Source organism: Vigna angularis, chromosome 9 (genome assembly GCF_016808095.1).
Source record: "Vigna angularis cultivar LongXiaoDou No.4 chromosome 9, ASM1680809v1, whole genome shotgun sequence".
NCBI lineage: Eukaryota > Viridiplantae > Streptophyta > Magnoliopsida > Fabales > Fabaceae > Vigna > Vigna angularis.
In genome coordinates this window covers 8,284,650-8,305,543 of record NC_068978.1, presented here as the reverse complement: position 1 = coordinate 8,305,543, position 20,894 = coordinate 8,284,650, and the positions used below count along the sequence as shown (strand labels likewise).

Here is a 20,894-nt window from a genome sequence, read left to right as displayed (position 1 = left end):
AAGTGTATTTCAATTAAAAAAAAAAGTGACACAGTGGCCAAATATTTCAATTATATCATTATTAACAAATTACTATGACAACACATAAAACAAAAATAATCAATTGTAAATTCAGATTCAGGTTTGAGAGGAGAGATTGAGGATGAGTAACTTTAATATTGCATGTTTCTCTGTCGTCCATGCATTATTTTCAGAGAGTTTAAACTTGCTAAACCGAATTTCATGTAAATGAATTTGAATTTTAATTGCTGTGAAGTTAAAGATTAGTTCTTATCCCACACCAAATGTCTTGACAGAAAATCAATGTATTCGTACAAATTAAAAGTGCAAAACTGCGAAGGCTCAACAATAAAGATATACTATTCCATACAAACTATTATTTTTATTTGACAAAGTACAAGAAAGTCCCCAGAATAAAATTACCACCAAAAATGAACGGCAAAGAATAGAATAAAACAAAGGAAATGAAAAAAAGAACAACTGACATGCAAAACTTTTCTTGCACTTGCCAGCATCTCTCAAAATTGTTGAAGCCTCTGGGAAGGATTCATTTCCATAATTCCATTCTAAGTCCAGTCCTGAAGAGGGAAAGAGATTTTAGTGAGTCGTGAATAACACTACAAGAGTTGAAAAAGGAATGAATTTGGAGTAAATTTTTTTTTCGGAAGGAAACTATCTTGAAAAGTGAATTTTTTTTAAAGAAAATACAACATTTAATGTATCACTTTGGCAATACATCCCGGCCGTGATTCCTAACAAAAAGCTTTTTATTTATTCATTTCTTAATCATTAGCAAAACCCTATTCACAAACACTGAATGAATTCAAGTACAATTCAAATAAAAACAAAACATTCAAAAACTACTAAACTCTCAAAAGTTGATATCAAGATTTATTAAATGACTAAATATGTTTTAAATCCGTAAACTTAAATATGAAATTGAAATTCGTTCTTGTCTCCCAAACTTTTAAACCTAACAGCGCTAATTTGTTTTTTGTTAAACAGTGTTTCGGAATAACATTTGAACTTAAATGTGTTAAACAATGTAAATAGTTCAAACATTACCCTAAAATGAGTTTGGATTGAAAAACCTACAGTTTGGGATATGGTCAAATTTCAATTTCGTATCAAAGTTTAGAGACTAAAAACATTTAACCATTTATTAATTGATAGAATATGACACCACACAATTGAGACCCAGCGCAACGAGCTAACAGACAAGCAAGCATCACCAAGTATATAGAACAAGAAAATAAATATTTGAAAACAGTAAAACTATAAAACTAAAATCATGTCACCAACACTAACATAAAATGCAAAAAGAAACAAGAATGAGGTTCAAAAGGAAAGGGAAATAGAGAGCTGAAGACGCAAAATATATATAAATGACCTAAGTTTCTAAGCAGAGTACTAAATAAAAGCGGGCAAAGGGAAAATAAAGGAAAATGCTTTAGCGCTCAGCAAGAAAAACATGGTGGATAAGAGAAAATACTGTAACAAAGGGTGAAATCATACAAGCATGTCGCCTTATAAAACCATCTGCAGTGAAAAGCACCGTCTTCCGTTCTTGCCCTGATGATAAAAGTTCTTGCATTCTTTCTGGCCAGTCAGAATTTAATCTGCGGGCAAAATCTTCCACTTCCCTGCATCAAATGATACGATGCAGATAAAATTTTAGTGTGCATCCTGTCATCATCTCAAAAGCACTCTAGTGTGTAACAACCAAACATACATAGGTTACGAAAATGGAATGTCAAAAAAACATGGAAGGTAAATAAAGAGTGTCATAAACATTGCCAATAGTGTTTAGAAATCATAGGTTTCACTCTCTTATGATAATTCCTAACAGAGGAGGAATCATTTGTATTCGAAAAGAAAAGGAAAATACAAAGATGAATAGGAGCAAAGCTCCCCCAAGTCACAGGAGATCTTTGGACTCCAATCAATCATTTGCCCCCTGTAACAGAATTCTTCTCCTCTAACTCCAAAAGACTTCTCCGAATTGTGCCCATTCCAATAAATACCACCCTTTCTAAAATATGCCTTGTCCTCGAGGCAGAAAGTGGGAAATTTATTTTGAATGGAAGTAGCAAGCTCCCTTGGTGCTTCCTCCACTGGCAGGGACCGCCAAAAGATCAGCCATTCCACCACTGGATCCATGGCTTCAAATCTCTCTAGTTGCTAAGATAGCCTCAGGGGTGGGAGGTTCCACTTCATCAATCTCCAGTAGTTGGGGTTCAAAAAACAGTCAGCAAAAACCACTTCTCAAGGACTTTTTAAGCTGAGAAACATGGAATATGGAATGAATTTGAGCTGATGGAGGTAACTGGAACTTATAGGCCACATTTCCAATGCAGGACACCATCTGGAAGGGGGCAGAGTACTGCGGGAATAGCTTGGGACAGTTGCGGCAAACAAAAAATTGCTGCCTTTGGGGCCTGACTTTGCATACTTAATAGTTTGCTAGGCATGCTGCAAATGAAATTTCAATTGACTAAGAGCTGTGTCTCAGTCAAGCAACACCTTTGTTATAGATTCCTTTGCTCTCTGGTTACTGAATCATGAAATTTAGTTAACATAGAAATCAAAACAGAAGAAGGGGGACAACATGAAACACCCATTAAAACAATCAACCCTCACAACAAAAATAATTCACCGTGGAAGTTGGATAGGGTTGTATCTCATTACAGATGCAAATCAACCTAGGATGTTCTATACCTCATCTCTTAGTTTCGGAAATCAACTCAACACAGACTAATGAATATGGTATTAAGCTCAGTGATGGATGGTAGAGAGAGCATCTGCTACTTTATTTTCCAGACCTGGTTTATAGATTACCTCGAATTGGAAGTTCATTAGTTTGGGTAACCAGCTATGAAGCACACAGACATGAACACAACACAGCAACACCTGTGATCTCCCAAATGAAGGTCACGACAGCACAGGTATACATTTACATATATATACACATGCACACACAGGCACACACACATATTGATCATCATTATGAATTATTTAATACATTCCAAATCATCTAAAAGAAACCCAGTCAAAGATAACAGTTTGAACGCATTGTTGCCTAAGACAGAAAAGGATATAATTCATTGTCTAGAATCCAAAATGTTAAAAGAGGATCTCTTTCATTTAAGACATTTCAGCCTTTTGTCATCATAGAAAAAGACACCCTCTAGCTTAGGTTCATCTAAGACAAATTAGCAACTTCAAGAATTGCATAATCATCAAATGAACCCAAATCGTCTCCACCTACATCCACAATTTTGTTTCCTTTTCATATTGTGAAGTATTCCTTCAAAGAATTTGAAGAACTACCAAATCGTCCACTCTATGTGATGCCATCTCGTTTCTCCTGAGAGAATGGATAAATGAATAAGTACTCTAATTTCTTTCATAGCATGAAGATGAACAAGGTTGTGCAAGTAACTAGAGGGCAATATTTTGAAGTATTGGAGCACTAATACCATGAGCTAGCTACCTTGGTTTTAGATTCATGTTACACTATCACTCAATGAACCGGTATCATCTCAAAATTCTCTTCCATATGATAAGTCAACAAACTCTATTCACTTATCTCTTGCATTCATATCGAGAAATAATCTCCTAAAGCATTTAGCAAGTTCAATGTGTGGATGTGGAGGAACTCACTTACAATCTTCACTTAGCCATAGATGACTATAATACCTACAACTAAAAAATAAACAAATATATATATATATATATATATATATATATATATATATATGTAGTGTAAGATATTATTAGTTATAATATTGTTAGCCCATACTTTCCTTTATTATCATGTCTTTGACATCATCCTTGTTTGCATAGGCTAGGTGCAAAATCCCTAAATGAAAGGACCAATATTATGATAATTCCGAATTCCTAATTGAGTGTGGCATGATTTGTGTTCAAAAAACAAAGGAAAATACAAAGAATAATAAGAGCAATGGTACCCAAATCAGAAGATCTCAATACTCCAATCAATTAACAATTCCATGATTCCTCCCACAATTCAGATTTCCCAGCTATAACAGAATTCTCTCTCCTCTAATTGACTTCCCTCTCCCTGAAATAGCTAATTATGAATAGACGCAATTCATCTCTTTGGCGTATGGGTGTAGACCTTAAAAGGCTTTTCTAAATTGAGCTTCTTCCTATTAGATTTCTTGAAAACCAAAAAAGAGAAGGAAAAAGTTCAATCATTCTGCAGCCTTGTCCTCTGTATATGCAATAGTTCATATAAGACATTCAGTAATGTGGCTGACTAGGCAGAATAAAAGATATTGACTTGCAAGAGCAACAGCAAATATGCCAGTGATAATACTTGAGATCTAAAAGAGAGAAAAAATGTTTCTCAAAGACTTATTTCATTTCTACTCTTAAGCTTACATTTATAGAACTAGAGAGAGTGCTCTCTAGTTGTAACCCACTTAATACAACTCACACACAACTCATACACACTCATACACACTCATACACACTCACACACAGCTCATACACACTCACCCATAAACCAATATTCTAACACTCCCCCTCAAGCTGGAGCATACAAATTGTATGTGCCAAGCTTGGAACAAATAAACTCAATCCGAGGTCCCCTTAATGACTTAGTCAACATATCTGCAAGTTGGTCATTTGATCCAACAAACTCAGTACATATTTCTTTTGACAATAATTTTTCCCGAACAAAATGACAGTCAATTTCTATATGTTTGGTTCTCTCGTGAAACACTGGATTTGATGCAATGTGAAGAGCAGCTTGGTTATCACAATACATCTTCATACTCTGGATGTCACAGAAGTTAAGTTCTTGAAGGAACTGCTTCACCCATATAAGTTCACATGTTAATGAAGCCATTGCCCTATATTCAGCTTCAGCTGTTGATCGAGCCACTACATTTTGTTTCTTACTTTTCCATGAGATAATGTTTCCTCCAAGGAAAACACAATATCCAGTAGTAGATCGTCTATCAATAGGAGAACCTGCCCAATCAGCATCACAATATCCTGATACCTGAAGGCTTCCTTTTTCTTCGTATAACAGCCCTTGCCCAGGAGCCTTTTTTAGATACCTTAGAATGCGAATGATAGCATTCCAATGGCCAACACATGGAGCTTGCATGAACTGACTAACCACTCCAACTGCAAAAGATAGATCCGGCCTTGTAATAGTAAGATAGATTAGTTTTCCAACTAGCCTCCTATATCTCTCTGGTCGGACAATAACTCACCTTCTTCTGTTGTTAATTTTTGATTTGGATCCATAGGGCTATCAACCGGTCTACAATCAATCATGCCTGTTTCTTGCAAAATATCCAGAGCATACTTCCTTTGGGAGATTACAACTCCATCTTTTGACTGAGCTACTTCAATGCCTAGGAAGTATTTGAGGCTCCCAAGATCCTTGGTTTGGAAATGTCTACACAAATACTCCTTCAATTGAGATATTCCAGCAGTATCATTTCCTGTAATAACTATATCATCAACATATACTATCAAGTAAACACATTTCCCTGGAGACGAATGATAATAAAAGACTGAATGATCTGCTTCACTGCGTTTTAGCCCAAATTTTTGAACAATGGAGCTAAACTTTCCAAACCATGCACGTGGTGATTGCTTGAGCCCATATAGAGATCGGTTCAATTTACAAACCATACCAGACTCCCCCTGAGCAACAAACCCAGGAGGTTGCTCCATATAAACTTCTTACTCAAGATCACCATGGAGAAAGGCATTTTTGATATCCAATTGATGAAGTTGCCAATGACGAATGGCTGCCATTGCAAAGAACAATCGAATGGTAGTCATCTTTGCCACGGGAGAAAAGGTATCACAATAATCAAGACCATAAACCTGAGTGTACCCTTTTGCAACCAGTCGAGCTTTGAGTCTATCAATGTCACCATTAGGACCGACTTTAATTGCATATACCCATCGACAACCAACAGTCTTTTTGCCTGGGGGAAGTGGCACAAGCTCCCAAGTATGACTGTGGTCAAGAGCCTGCATTTCTTCAATCATTGCTTGTCGCCATCCAGGATGATCAAGTGCTTCTTTCACACTTTTAGGAATAACCACAGAAGATACTGAGGATAAAAGTGAATAAAAAGAGGGCGACACTCTGTGATAACTAAGAAAATTATAAATGGGATGAGGGTTTCGAGTGGAACGAGTACCTTTTCTGAGAGCAATGGGCCAACCAGAATCATCTTCACCAGGAGGCGTGACAGGAGATGGTGATGGAGAAGAATCTGAAGAAGGAGATCCACCATTTTCTGGAAGAGGATTATCCATCGGGGTACTGTGTCCAAGGATATCAGTATGTGGAGAGGAAGGTTCGGGAGGACCTTGGGTATGACTTGGATTGACAGAGGTATTGGAGATATTAGACTCAACCACTGGAAGAGGGAGTACTTGGTGGAGGATGTGAACATCTTGAACAGATGGAGAGAAGAAAGGTGTCTGTTCAAAGAAGGTAACATTAGCAGACATGTAGTACTTTTTGGTTTCAGAAGAGTAACATCGATACCCTTTTTGAAGTCGAGAATAGCCCAAAAAGACACATTTGATCGCACGAGCCGAGAGCTTGTCGAGCCCCGGAGACATGTCGTGAACAAAACAAACACAACCAAAGACTCGAGGAGAGGTGTGAAAGAGAGGGTCATTGGGAAAGAGAATGGAGAAAGGAACTTTATTATTGAGAGAGGAGGAGGGCATCCTATTAATAAGAAAACATGCAGTTAAGATGGCATCCCCCCAGTGATGAACAGGAATATGAGCACCAAGCAAAAGGGTACGAGCCGTTTCAACCAAGTGTCTATTTTTTCTTTCGGCTATACCATTTTGTTGGGGTGTATGAGGACAAGTGGACTGATGTAAAATACCATGGGAGCTAAGAAGTGAAGAAAAAGTTGATGAGAAATACTCTTTAGCGTTATCACTTCTTAAGACTTTAATTACTTGACCAAATTGGTTCTTGATTTCATTCAAAAAGGATGTGAAAATGGGTAACAATTCAGAGCGATCTTTCATCAGATAAACCCAAGTACATCTAGAATACTCATCAATAAAGGTAACAAAATACCGAAAACCAAAAGAAGAGACGCGACTAGGTCCCCAGACATCAGAATGAATAATAGAAAAACTAGAAGTACACATTGATTGAGATCTTTTAGGGAAGACAGATCTAACATGTTTTCCTAGTTGACAGGACTCACATTCTAAGGTCTGAAGACCACTAAGTTCAGGACACATCTTTTTTAATTTTGACAAGTTAGGATGGCCAAACCGATCATGTAACACTTTAGGGGGAAGAGCAGCAACACAAGATACCCGTGGACGAAATCCAAAATGGTATAAACCTCTAGCTTCATATCCTTCTCTAATCTGTCTCCCCGAGCCACGCTCCTGTATAACAAAAGATTTTGAATCAAACGTTATTGAACAATTTAGTATTTTGGTTAACTGACTTAGGGAAATTAAATTGAATGGACAGTTAGGTACAAAAAGAACGGATTTCAGAGTTAGAGAAGGAGACAGGGAAACTTGACCGACTCCCTTTGAACAAGTTTTAGAGCCATTTGCAAGGGTAATGAAATGAGGTTTTTCTTGAAGGGAAAGATTTGAGAACAATGAGGTATTACCAGAAATGTGATCAGAAGCACCCGAGTCAATTACCCATGAATTTGGACCTGCCATGGATTGAGAAATGCAAGCTGTGGACGTACTTGAGGACTGAGATGATTGTGCCAAGCTGTTAGACTTTAAGCGCAGATACTCTTGATACTCTTCCTCAGTAAACTTGGAGTTGGAAGTGGAAGTTTCAGCCTGAGATATATTGGCAGTTTTTGAAGGAAAGCCATGCAAGGAGTAGCAGTTTTCTCGGATGTGACCCATCCTCTTACAGTAAGAGCACTGTTGATTTCCCCGACCTCCACGTCCTCCTCCTCTAGTTCCACGTCCTCCTCTTCCTCGCGTGGCAACCATGAGAGATGGTGCTATTGTTTCATGAGCTTCCTGAGACTGAGGCACAGGAACACGAAGAAGACGTGTGGTTAAGGCTTCCATAGAAGGGACTTCATGACTTGTCAGAAGTTGATCTCTGATGTGATTCAAATCTGGATGCAAAGCACGGAGGATCATCACCATATAATACTTGTCAAGCTTCTTTTTGATATCTTCCGAAGATTCCACTTCCAAGAACATTCTCAATTCTTCCACAACTGCTTGGGCTTCAGTCATGAAGGAGACCATATCATGGTCTGTCATTTTGAGACAGGCGAGCTTGTTTGCGGTATCATAGAGACGTTGAATATCATTAGCATAAATGCTTTGAGCTTTCTTCCACAAAGTGTGACATGTCTTGAAGGCTCTAAGAGATATCAAAAGTCGGGGTTCCACAGATTGCCACAAGAGGGCACACAATTGAAAATCAGCTTGTTTCCATTGTTCAGCTATGTCAGAAGGTACTTGACTCCCATCCTGCTCAAGGTGGTCATAACGTCCTTGACCAAGGAACCACATTTCTACAGCAGCAGACCAAGACATAGAATTCTTTCCATTTAGCTTTTCGGAAGTGATTGAGGGACTTCCAGAGAAAGAAAGAACACTTCCAGATGCCATTCTTTGATAAAAACAGGAGAGGGAATCAGAAAATCTGTGAAGGACCAAAAAACCCTAGAGGGTTTCTTAAGGTTTTCTTAAAAGGGAGCTGGGCGGAACAGTGGCGGCGGACGGCGGCGGACGGCGGCGGTCGACGGCGGACGGCGGATAGCGGCAGACGGTAGCGGACAGATACCAGGATGGCGGCCAAGTTGAAAAACTTGAAATTGCAGTTGACAGCTGCAAATAGTGGCGAGACAGCCGCAGACAACAACGAACGGCACCGGACAGGTGCGACCAGCAGTGACCGTGCTGGTGAACAACACACGGAAACCAGAGCAGGATGAACCCGCTCTGATACCAACTTGAGATCTAAAAGAGAGAAAAAATGTTTCTCAAAGACTTATTTCATTTCTACTCTTAAGCTTACATTTATAGAACTAGAGAGAGTGCTCTCTAGTTGTAACCCACTTAATACAACTCACACACAACTCATACACACTCATACACACTCACACACAGCTCATACACACTCACCCATAAACCAATATTCTAACAATAATAATAACTCTCATAAAAATAAAATAGATTTTTAAAATAATACAGTACAAAAAAATCAGTCAGAAAATAATCCCACCTGTCAATTTTTTCCTTTAAAGCGGGATCAATCTCATCATCTATATCACCATCATCAAACTCAGGCTTAGAAGTAAAAGCATCATCTTCTGCATAGTGTAAATACGAGGTCTCACTAATTATCTCAGCTTCAGAACTTTGGTGTCTGATATCATGACCATTTACCTCCTATTGTAAGGCAATAAAATAAACACTTCAACTTTTAGGTGAGCAGAGACCATAACCTTGTTCATTCAAAATTGACATAGTGCTAAATGATTTAATGATGTGTAGGCTATACAGCAGAGCATTGAAAACAACCTTCTTGTTCAGTTCAGATGCCTCCTTCAAAGAAGAATTCTTCTGTTGCTCTTTTTTCCTCCTATTCTTCTTTTTATTCTTTGAAGTTTTAACTCCCTTTGGATCTGTGACAAAATTCTTAACTTCCAGTAAGAAATTCAAAAGGGGAACTGAAGAAAAATATGAAAGGGCTATAGGTCTCAAACAATTTCTCCCTAAAAGCATCATAAAATAATTTCAAAATGTAATTAGAAACTACAAATACCAAAAATCATAAAAAATTATCGTCCTAAATGATGTTACAAAAATGCGTGCTTTCACAACATAATGAAATTTGGCATTAAGAAAATAAAAAATACACCAATAAAGAAATAGGTTAATTTTGTCAGTAGATAACTTCACTTATTTGTTTCTCTGATTAAAATTATTTCAAAACAATATTAGTGCAATTTCATAAACTTAAGAAGTCAAAGTTTGAAGCCATGTTTAAGTGTTTCTTATATCAATTTACATGAAATTTAGTTGAAGGGTAAAAAATGCTAGCCATGCTCATACAGAAAAGGAGACAGATATTAGCAGTCTTCTTGCCAATACTAGTTCAGCTTGGCTGTCATAAACTTTGTTGGAGTTGTGATAATTTATCATCTAAAAATGCTACCCGGATATTCTCAAATATAGAATGCCATCATATTACGTACACCACACACCACCATACTTAACACTTAGTTGTGCATCCTACCATTCAGAATTACATTGTCAATATGAAGAAACGTATGCTAGTTGGACAATGGCCCAAACCAATTCATAAGCTCATCTAATGTTTCACAGGGGGCTTCTTACAACCAACGAGGTCCAAACCAATTAGGAATGAGACAAGTATCCATTTAATCAAGCAATAGACAAAATACATTAAGTGAAGACAAAGATAAGGATGGTTAATATTTTTAATTTACCTCCATCATTTCCATTGATAAAAGACAACAAGTCATCAACTGAACGATCATCCACATGTTCTTCTTCAACCTCAACATTCTGAAACAAGAAAACGGATTATTTAAATCAAACTTATCTACAATTTAGGAATAAAAAATTGAAGTAAGAACAAAAGCACCAGTGTTGTCAATGATTGACATCTTTGAAATAAAAGAAACAAATGACATGTTACCCATCTTTCATAGCTTTAGTAGAGGCAAAAATTGTCACAATAAGCAACCTATGCTCACTTCTATGAATTTGTTTGGAGAGCAACATAAATATTTCTAAATTTTAAGCTTTCATGGCACAGCACTAGGCACAGGGCAAGATAAGGCAAGTGGTGTGGTTTGAACATTGCTGCACAAATTTTCCTTTTTCTTCATTTGGTTGATAATGATAGTTTATTGTCCTTTCTCTTCATAATCTTGGGTTTAAATACAACTGTTATCCCTATAACTTACTTCTGTTTTGGTTTAAGTCCCTATACTTCGAAAGTGTAGTTTAAGGTCTATAGTTTCAAAAGTTAGGTTACAGTTCAGATTAATAGCAATATGGCCACTTGCCCTACAAGATGCACCATTTCAATCAATGTTTGATATATTAGATGGAGTAACACCTAAAGATAAAGTCATAGGGACCACTAATGTTTTTAAACCATAAATTTTCTGTTCATATTTATGAAAATCTTTCATCAAAAGAAATTTACATTTTCTCCAACATTGCTACCTTGCTTAAAACATGATAGTATGCAATCTCATAAAACTATGACAGTTAATGCAATACACCACTGGCAACACCGATCAGCACAGTTCTGAAATAAAAGTTCAAACACAAATACCTAATTTAGGAATAGGGTTAAACAAGTTTTTGGTACTTCCAAAGTTTTTTAGCGTTTTTATGCCTAACATTTAATAAATATGTTAACTTGGTCCTGACATCAACTTTGTTACTTTAAAATTAACAGTGTTGGCATGTAATCATCTTAATCAAATATTTGCAGGTATGTTGACATGTGACATTGCCAAAATTAACATGTTAACACCATTAATTCAAAAGTACACAGTAACTGCTAGGATCAAACTAACACATTTACTAAAAGTTGGGCCAATTTTGGAGGTACCAACAACTTATTTAACCCAAGGAATAAGGGCCAGAACTGACATTGACAGCATGACATAAAATGCGTTGAAGATAAAGAAACAATTTGGTGGCACCTTTAACCTTTCACGCTCTTTTAGTTCTTTTCTCTTTTTTGCATACAAACGGTTCAAAAGCCTGATCCTTGGGTCAGCAGTTATATTTCTCAATGGCTCCAGCTTTTCTTCCTGGGTCCACAGAATGTGTAAGAAATGAAAATAGAAAATCCAAAAAGATATAATTGGCATACAGAGTTCTCACAAGCACCAGACACCTCTGTAAGATCATCTGGCAAATGAAATATATCACGTATCTCCTCTGGCGTCTTCCCTTCAATTATTCGAGCAAGTGCACGGCTGGTTAGATCGACTAACGGTTTTAACTGAAGGCTGTCTGCAGCAGATGTCAACTCACAAAGCCTCTCTGTGTCTATCCTAACAAATTTCTCATCATAAGATTTACGTTCCTATGTAAAAGAACAATCCCTAAGTCAAACGATTTTCATATTTATAGTTCAGACTGGGAATTGTCTTGTCAGGTATAAAGATAATAACTAAGAGCCTTGAAAAAAAGTAGTCAAACCTTGTTTGACCGGCCTGGTACTTGATGAAAACGACAATAATCAAGAATTAAGCTCAACATGGCAGGACTGACTTGTTGAGGAAGACATATTGCACAGTTCTTGGAAGATCCCATGCCTTTTTGTATTATTTCTTGACATATAAGTGGGCAAAACATTGCAATTTCTTGTTCCACTTGTTGGATTGAATCATCTGAAGTCTGAAGCCAGACATAAGGCTTCATCATCTGAAAATACAAAACAGGTATCAGAATAGTTTCGGTCTCAACTTAAGAAAGTAACCAACAACAGGTTTTGATTCACTATTATGTTAGTTTCACTTGATTAAACTAAAGAATACCATTTTTTAATCTCCAGACAAGAAAAGTACACAACTAAACATTAAAAAATCATAGAAAATTGGAATACAAAACCTATTAAAGAGACTATCTGTCTAAACTAAGTTAAGTCAGTGATTCAAAGAGAAGATGTCACACAGAATTGAATGAACCACATACAAGACTAATGCTTTCAAAGAATATCTAATGGTTTAAAAAACATTTAGAAAGAGAGATTCACCATTGAAACTCCCTGTTATTTAATTGATGGGTGGTGCATGCACACACTGTTCAATTTTGAATCGAGATTCAGGAGAAAATTACACCAGAGTCATTTCAAATGCTAAAACAACTCTTAAAACAGAAAACTCAAAGATAGCTTGTATTCACATAATCAAAATTTCTTATCAAATAAACACATAGTTTCAGATGCAATGCTAGAGGGTGTTGGGATTCAGCTGTGTAGAGAAAAAATTGGCAGTTAACTATAAACAGGGCGTGTATGTTTTGTAAAAAGTAACTTGAAGAGAAAACAACCTCTGTATTGATTATTTTTATCAAGTTACAAGCTTCGTTACAACATCCGTATATAGACTACAGAAACTAAGTTACTAAAACCTATTGAAATTATTGAGCATAGATTGATTTCAATAATGTATTGAATATTACAGGAAAATTAGAAATGGATTAACAAATCATATAGAAGATAGCGGATAAATAAAGGTCAAAGGAATAGGTTAACAAATCAACCAGAAGCAAACAGGCAGCAGCACAACTCAAATAAAACATTGGGCCACACCTTAAATGGTTGACCCAAAAATATACATTCCCTTATACACAAGAAAGCATACCTCGGGTTTAATAACTGCCAAGTCAGTTTCTGACATCTGACAACAATTTGAAAAGCAAACAGGGACACTTGAAGTGTTTTTACGATGCAGGGAACTCCTGATTTCAAAAATAAACTTCAAACCCAAACAACCATTTAATATTCCACCTGTCAAAGGAATTCTTCAATCAGGATGTTGTTACTCGAGCAACATTATTCAAATGCACAAGATCCATGGGAGAATCTGCAGTGGTACACAGATCTCTATCACAAAAAGTCAACCAGTAAGTAAAATAGGTGTGAACTTTCCAAATAGCACAGCGCAGATTGATGTCTCAAATTCAAGATGAAAGCTGCAATGTTATGGATAAGAAATCAATAACTGCAGCAGATGACAATATAGAAATGAAGGGCAGACAAATATATATTATTCCAATATTAAGCATTGCCCAAATAAAAGTATTAGCATATTGTATATGTTAAGACTACATAAATTGAAGCAAATAATAGTCTTTCTCTAACATTATTTTGTATTTAAAATTTTGTAATAGCTTATAGCTTTGTGCATATACACCAAATGCATACAAAAATATAACTGTTTAATTCCATAAACCTGTAATAGTCTAGAATTGTGTAATTTTTCTTCAACCTATATGAAAGAATCAGCCTCTCAAGGAAGGTTTTCACTTCTCAGAATACCTCTAGCAAACTACTTAAAACTAAATGGCTAGCTACTGCTTTAAAGAACTCAACAAATGTTAGATTAAAAGCATAAGCTTTTCTTTACCTTGTCTATAAACCCACTTCACTGATGACACGCAGTACCAAACCAGTTCTAACTCTTACTTTCATGGCATTATCCAACAGATATTCTTTTAAATTCACAACCAAAAAGAGAAAGGAAGTTAAAAAAATCAGCGGATAAATCAACTGTAATTCTATTATTTTAAAACATTACTAACATAAAAATCGAGTGATTTCATCATTATTTTTCAAAGCAAATCAGAAAACAAAAAAATATTTTTAGGGGCGCGAAGGACATCCCAGCACACCATAGTACCACAATCAGTCATGCGCATTCCCAAGCTCATTTCTAGGTGAGTAATAACTTAACTTTATCATTTCAGAAACCTCCTAATCCTCACACAGATTTCACAGCTAAGCAGAACAAATTAAAGGGATAACAACAAAACAACATAAGAGTGTGAAAACATGTATTTTTTTTTAAGAAAAAACACATTCTGAAGAAAACCCACAATTCTCTAAAACGAACTTAGGGGAATGAAACGCTCAAATCAAATGTAAGAATGAATCCGTGTGTACCTGGGAAATGGATTTGCAGAGTGACAAGACGAAGGGAAATATAGACAAGGAGAAAAAGGGAGTTAAGAAATTTTTGTGACTGAGAAATTTTTCACTTTAGTGGTCTGTAGTTGGAATCGTTGTCAATGTCAATGGCAAAGTGAATACGAACAATAGGGAGAAGCAAACGACACCGTTCGCAACTGAACCCGATTAGGTTTGGTTTTGGTATGTTGTTTAAGATCCATGACTAATGAGAAGTAGCCTCTTTCTTCTTGCACCCCTATGATTTTCCTATGTATCCTCAAGGTTTTTAAAAAGACACATGGTGCCCCTGTTTGTTGTACACTAATTAGAGCTTCTCCCTCTTTCACGGTGGATTACATATCATAAGTGTTTTTTTCTTATCTATTTTGAAACAAGTTTGGGAGTTATAAAATGTTTTTTATTTATCGTAATAGAATAAATAGATTCATAATGTAGATTTTGTATTTACAAATGGTGTGATATAAAAAACAAAATATTATTTTGAATGGTATAATTTGTAATTTATATATATATATATATATATATATATATATATATATATATTACAATTTTCAAATTATATTATTTGGGAAGAGGTGTCATTATTAGTACTATGGACCACATGAAAATTATAGTTAATAATTCTATAACACATAGATATTATGACTAGTAATTGTGAGCGTTGATTTTAAAATTATTTTTTGTAAATTCTAAAATATTTTAAATAATGTGTCTTAAGGTATATTCTAAATTTTACTTTTTTATTTCATATTGTATTTAGAAAGAACAAATAGTTGTCTTGGTATTGATATGTGATAATTAGTGGTGTCAAAATGGATTGCAACTGTGAGTTAATTCGACTCATCGTGAGTTCGAGTTGGATTGGGTTGAAAAAGAGATTAATAATTTATTAAAAATTAATTACCTCTCATATTATAATTAAATTAAAAAATAAATTATATCATATTTCAAGGGATGTCGATTAAATTGTATGAGAGTAACATTTTATGTGAAATGTGTTAATTGTAAGATTTCTATTAGTAGTATCTTGTGCAGTTCTGGATGAAATATGATAAGAGGAACAATGAATTGATTAAATTTGTTAAAATGTAAGGACCAATAAATCTGAATCAAGAGAGGGATGAATTGGTTAACACCTAATTTTACCCTTCGTGAAAACTTATGGTGTTTTAAAGATATTTCAAATAAACTTTTCAACCTTTCAAAAATTTAATCAAATAACAAGTAAAGAAAATAAATCAAGATACACAAGATTTGACACTATTCAATATTTTTCCAAACAACTTGAATTGGAAGAAAATCCACTATAATATAGTTGATATTAGAAGATTACAAGATTTCCTATGCAATATATATCTTTAACCAAACACAAATAGTTTATAATTGTGAGACTACACAAACTCACCCTAAAAACCTTGCCTACACAGCAAATGATATAGTGGTAATCAGAAATATCAGAAAAAGAAAAGGAAATAGATACACCTTTAATGCCCATAAAACACATTGGAAACAATCTCTCCTTAGCTTTTTCCACTTATTCTTGTAAGGTTGTAGTCTTGATTTCACGTCTCTCCAAGAATGTTTGAAGGATGTTCTTTCTCAACCAATGAATGCTTTTGCAATGTATTTCTTAGACGAAAAAGTAAATCAGACACATTTATATACAAAAACACATTAATGATAGTTTTAATTGATTATGTAATCATAGTCGATTAAAACAAAAAGCTAACATTTCCTAACGTACATATTAACAGATTTAACAATCAATTAAGAACCTAGTTCCTACAATACATCCATTTTAATAGATTCAACAATTAGTTAATTTCATCATAAACATTTTAAACACATCATCGAAAATACTTTAACCATATTTAAAGCATCATCAATAATATTTTCCTACTTAGGTTAGCTTCCCCTGTCAACAAAAACATTATATGTTCACTGAGTCATAAGGTTTAGTTGAATTTGTAAGAGAAAAACCTCCATAATTTTCAAAGGTTATAACCCAAAATCTTAATTATAGATTTAGAAAATTGAGAAAATATTTTAAGTTATGAATTATTCTAACAACCAAAAGGTAAATTATGTTGTTAGGGGATGTTGAATTTAGAAGATTACTAAAAGGAGGGAAACCAATCATTACTTGGAAAGTGTTGAGAACAATTTTTTTATAAAAATATTTTCATAATGATGTGAGGAGAGAAAAAATAAATAATCTTTATACAATTGAAATAAGTGAATGTGACAGTATAATAATATGTTTCTATGTTTGGAGAGTCGAAAAAATATTCCACCTTTTTTATCACTCATATAAGAGGACAAAGTGTATCAAGTTTGAGATTATACTTAGGCTTGAATTATTAAACATATGTAAATATTGAAAATTTATAATTTTCCAACACTTATTTGAGTGTAAATTTTTGAAGGGTTTTGAAAAGGTCAATATAATAAACTAAAATATTTCAAACCATAGAAAAAATTTGGATTGACAACTTAGTATAAAAAATAAAACTTTAGCGATATTCAATTAATGTTGGTATGTTTTCTCAACTATTGAGTTTTGTTGAGATCTCTCTGTACAAGGAAATTTGTGTTGAGTGCCTTGTTATAACAATAAATTAGGAAGAACAAATTATTTTGTATTGTTAGACCTAAAACATTTAACCTTAGGCTTAAATTTATTTTACATTTGAAAAAGAATGTTTTATAGTATTAATAGTTTCAAATTTGTTGTAAGCAAAAATATCCAAGCAAAAGTTTTACATGTAAGAGAAAATTATATGTGTTTTGGATGGGGCAGTGCTGGTCCCACGTTTCTACGTCACTTTCTTCTCGTCGTCCGTACGTCGGATCCTCTTGGCTCACTCCTCAGTCCGCCGGTGGGAGACCTACAAAAGATTCTCCGATGCAAAAGTCAGTTGAGAGCTAAGGCGTTTTTCTCAGACAGTAATAAATGTGCAGTAAATGCAACCTATCTACTACTCACCCTGGACTTGTATTTATAGTTTTCGCTATGGGCTTGGGATTAGTTAAGCGCTAATCACGGCCCAATTTAGCTCAAATAGCTTTAAAATCCTACTTACCTTAAACTAGGATTATTAGTTACATGGCTGGCCTATCCGGACGGTCGGGTGGCCGGCCCCGGGTGAGTTCTGGTATGGACGTGCGGGCGTCCGCCCTGCCTTAACCAGTGTACGGTCGCGGGGCAAAAGGGGCAGCCGCCCTATAAGTGGATAGAAAGGTACTCTCCTGGGTCTATGTTGTAGTGGGCGGCCGGTCAGTGGGTAATCCGCTGTCACGGATGTTCTTCCGTACGGCGTCCGGCCCTTGGGTCTTGTATACTGAAATGGGCGGCCGGATGTCCTTTCGTACGGCGTCCAGTCCCTGCTGGTATAATATGTAATAGGTTAAATTATGCCTTTGGCTCCATTTTTGTTGCGAAATCTTAATTAGGTCTTTTTTTTAATTTTAATTTTGGTTACTATTTTGAAAAATTCAATTCAATGTTAATTTGTGTTAGTATTGTATTAACAAGGTTAAAGAAGGTTAAGTGTTAGTTCATGTTTTTTATTTTTATTTTTATTTTTATATTATTTTTTTATTTTTTTTAAATATACAAATTTGATATATGTCAAGTTGACGTCGTGTCACCTTATAGTGACAATGTGGCGTGACATTAGTGTCACATGTTTTTATTACGCCAAGTGTTATTGTCTTAATTTCAATTTAGTCCTTATATTTCTTTTTGTTTCAATTCACTTTCAACTTTTTTTTTTTAAATGAAGCAATTTCGTCATTCTCCACCTTGAAACTAAATTTAATTTTTATATAAATGTTACATAAATATTTTTTATAAAATAGATATTTTAATAAATATTTTAACAAGATTAAGTTTATTTAAAATTGTTTTAAAGTTATAGATTGCATAGGTATAAAATTGTTTTAACAAGATTAAATATTTAGATATAAAATTGTTTTAAAGTTGTTAATAGAAAAAATTCAAATTTAATTTTAACTAACAAATATGTTAAACTTGTTTATTAATTGCATTTCATGAAAATAAATTTATTATTTTTTTCAATTCTTATCAAATTTATATTTTACATTAAATTTCATTTGCTTTGATATTTTATTGCATTGTACTTTAATATTTTTTTTGTTTGAATTTATATTTCAAATAATTTATATTTTTAAAATGTGTAAAATTTAATAAATTTTTATACAAATGTTTGAGTTGGTTTAAAAGTAACAATTTTACATATTTAAATGTAAAATTTTAAACAATTTTATAACAATTAAAACAAATAAATTTAAAATTTAAAAACAATTTTAAATAAAGTTCAACGTGTAACATCCCAAAATACAGTAACACCATATATTAGAATTAATTACATTTAATGATAAACAAATTAGTCTTAAATTAACGAAAGCAAGGGGTTAGGCTGCACGACCTTACAAGAAGTTAAATAAGAAAACACGCTCGACGTAAACGTACCCAACCAACGGTTACAGAGTACAGATACATACCGATCGACCAAATAATATAAGGGTCGATCCAAAATCAGTACAATGAAACATCTAACCTAAACAACTAACCGAACGTCTACTGTTCGGCCTTCACTTCCACATCTACAAGGGTTGCTTCCTCCAAATTTTCCTCTTCCAGTGTTTCCTCGAGCAACGCCTCACCATCTGCTCACATCCACACGGATGATCATTGCATAGACAGGACGGATGCACAGAGACGATCGACAACGCAAAGAAGATAACACAGGGTAAGCTTATTGAATTTAATTCAAGGAAAATCATGCATTTCATAATACATCAAACATATCAAATATTTCACAACATATAATTAAATCAATCCCTCAACTCAAATCCATTCCTGAAACTAGACTGACCGTCCGGACTGTATGAATCTGTGTAGCTACAGGCGTCCTTGCACCCGAGTGATGTAGTAACTGTATTACGCTCGACAGCTGCCACTCGAGGTTAGTCCGTTTCTTACGTCGCCCATGTTAACTTATGGACTAAGGACCTCCTGCCATTCCCACACATGAACTACTCTCCTCTACATGAAGATGAGTATCACGGAATATCAGGATGGACCAAGCCAGCATTAGCATGCCCACAGTCATACTTTACAAAATTCCATATTCAACCATGAGTCGTTCCTCCCTGGAACGCTCGCCCAAAATTCACAACCGTAGTTCACCTCATATAATGTTCATCATTTATAATCTTTTACTTTTATTTTCATTTTTGTCATTATGTCCAAGTACATAAAATCACGACCTCTTTATAACGAGAACGAATGTGAGGAATGAGACCGAAGAACTTGCCCCATTCCAAAATAAAGTAATACCGGCTTCAAGATAAATGGACGACCTATTTTACAAGGTGGCTCGACATGGTCGGTCGACCCGGATGGACGACCTACATCAAGAAGGGTGCTCGACACAGATGGACAACCTGTATTACGAAGGTTGCTCGACATGGTCAGTCGACACAGATCGATGATCTGTATTAACAAGGGTACTCGACACTGTCGGTCGACACATATGGATAACCTATATTAAGAAGGGTGCTCGACACTGTCGGTCGACACTGATGAATGATCTGTATACTCAAGGGTGCTCGACACTGTTGGTCGATACAATTGAAGGATCTGTATTATCAAGGACTTTTCCAGAAAAGAGTAAGAGCGCTTGGTGTAAGACCGAGCACTGCCCAATACGATTACTATGCATAAGATCGACACTGCTCATTATGAGCTCTAAGTAAAAGACCTACATAGCTCATTGCTCGACCAGAATCCTTCCCAAATGAAAGTATTCCAATTCAAAGATGTTTGCTGGAACACCAAACGGTCGAGAACCGTTTAATGTCGGACATACGTTATCATAGGGAAGTTGATATTCAAGTTTCACTTATGTTCACTGCTTCTAAGCATGTATATTTCATATTCACACGTATCACCCATATCATACATTTCAACCAACATATATCATGTTCATATAGTACAGCAACGTTCGATCATGCATACTCAACCAATATACCCCTCATACTTGTGATCATATACCAACAATCAAATAACACAGTTCATACTTCATGCGACACACGTAATGTTCATACAGTACAAGACAAACATACGAATTAAATTTAATAA

General features: G+C 35.0%; 1 protein-coding gene across 10 annotated transcripts; it reads right to left on the bottom strand.

Annotated features, from left to right (window-relative positions):
* Positions 1 to 274: 274 nt before the first annotated feature.
* On the bottom strand, positions 275 to 14,854 carry LOC108321202 (SKP1-like protein 21). 10 transcript variants are annotated; one of them, XM_017552882.2, is made up of 10 exons: positions 14,699 to 14,854; positions 13,398 to 13,728; positions 12,232 to 12,456; positions 11,900 to 12,115; positions 11,727 to 11,837; positions 10,491 to 10,569; positions 9,559 to 9,662; positions 9,260 to 9,426; positions 1,516 to 1,643; positions 275 to 578 (listed from the first exon to the last, which is right to left on the bottom strand). In XM_017552882.2, coding segments are annotated over exons 2-10 (1,068 nt in total). In that variant the 5' UTR covers positions 13,434 to 13,728; positions 14,699 to 14,854; the 3' UTR covers positions 275 to 576. The 10 variants fall into 10 exon arrangements, with proteins under 10 accessions (XP_017408371.1, XP_017408374.1, XP_052724358.1 ...); XM_017552885.2 differs by having other exon boundaries at positions 13,398 to 13,619; positions 14,699 to 14,827; XM_052868398.1 differs by having other exon boundaries at positions 13,398 to 13,543; positions 14,699 to 14,827.
* Between the last annotated feature and the right edge of the window lie 6,040 nt (positions 14,855 to 20,894).

What these genes read in the sequence shown, in the direction of transcription:
- LOC108321202 (XM_017552882.2), bottom strand. Translation starts at nt 13,433, where the DNA reads ATGTCAGAAACTGACTTGGCAGTTATTAAACCCGAG. An exon ending in CTGGTGCTTGTGAGAACTCT is followed by an intron (nt 11,838 to 11,899) that starts GTATGCCAATTA and finishes CTGTGGACCCAG; the next exon opens with GAAGAAAAGCTGGAGCCATT. An exon ending in TTAAAGGAAAAAATTGACAG is followed by an intron (nt 1,644 to 9,259) that starts GTGGGATTATTT and finishes CATTTGATGCAG; the next exon opens with GGAAGTGGAAGATTTTGCCC.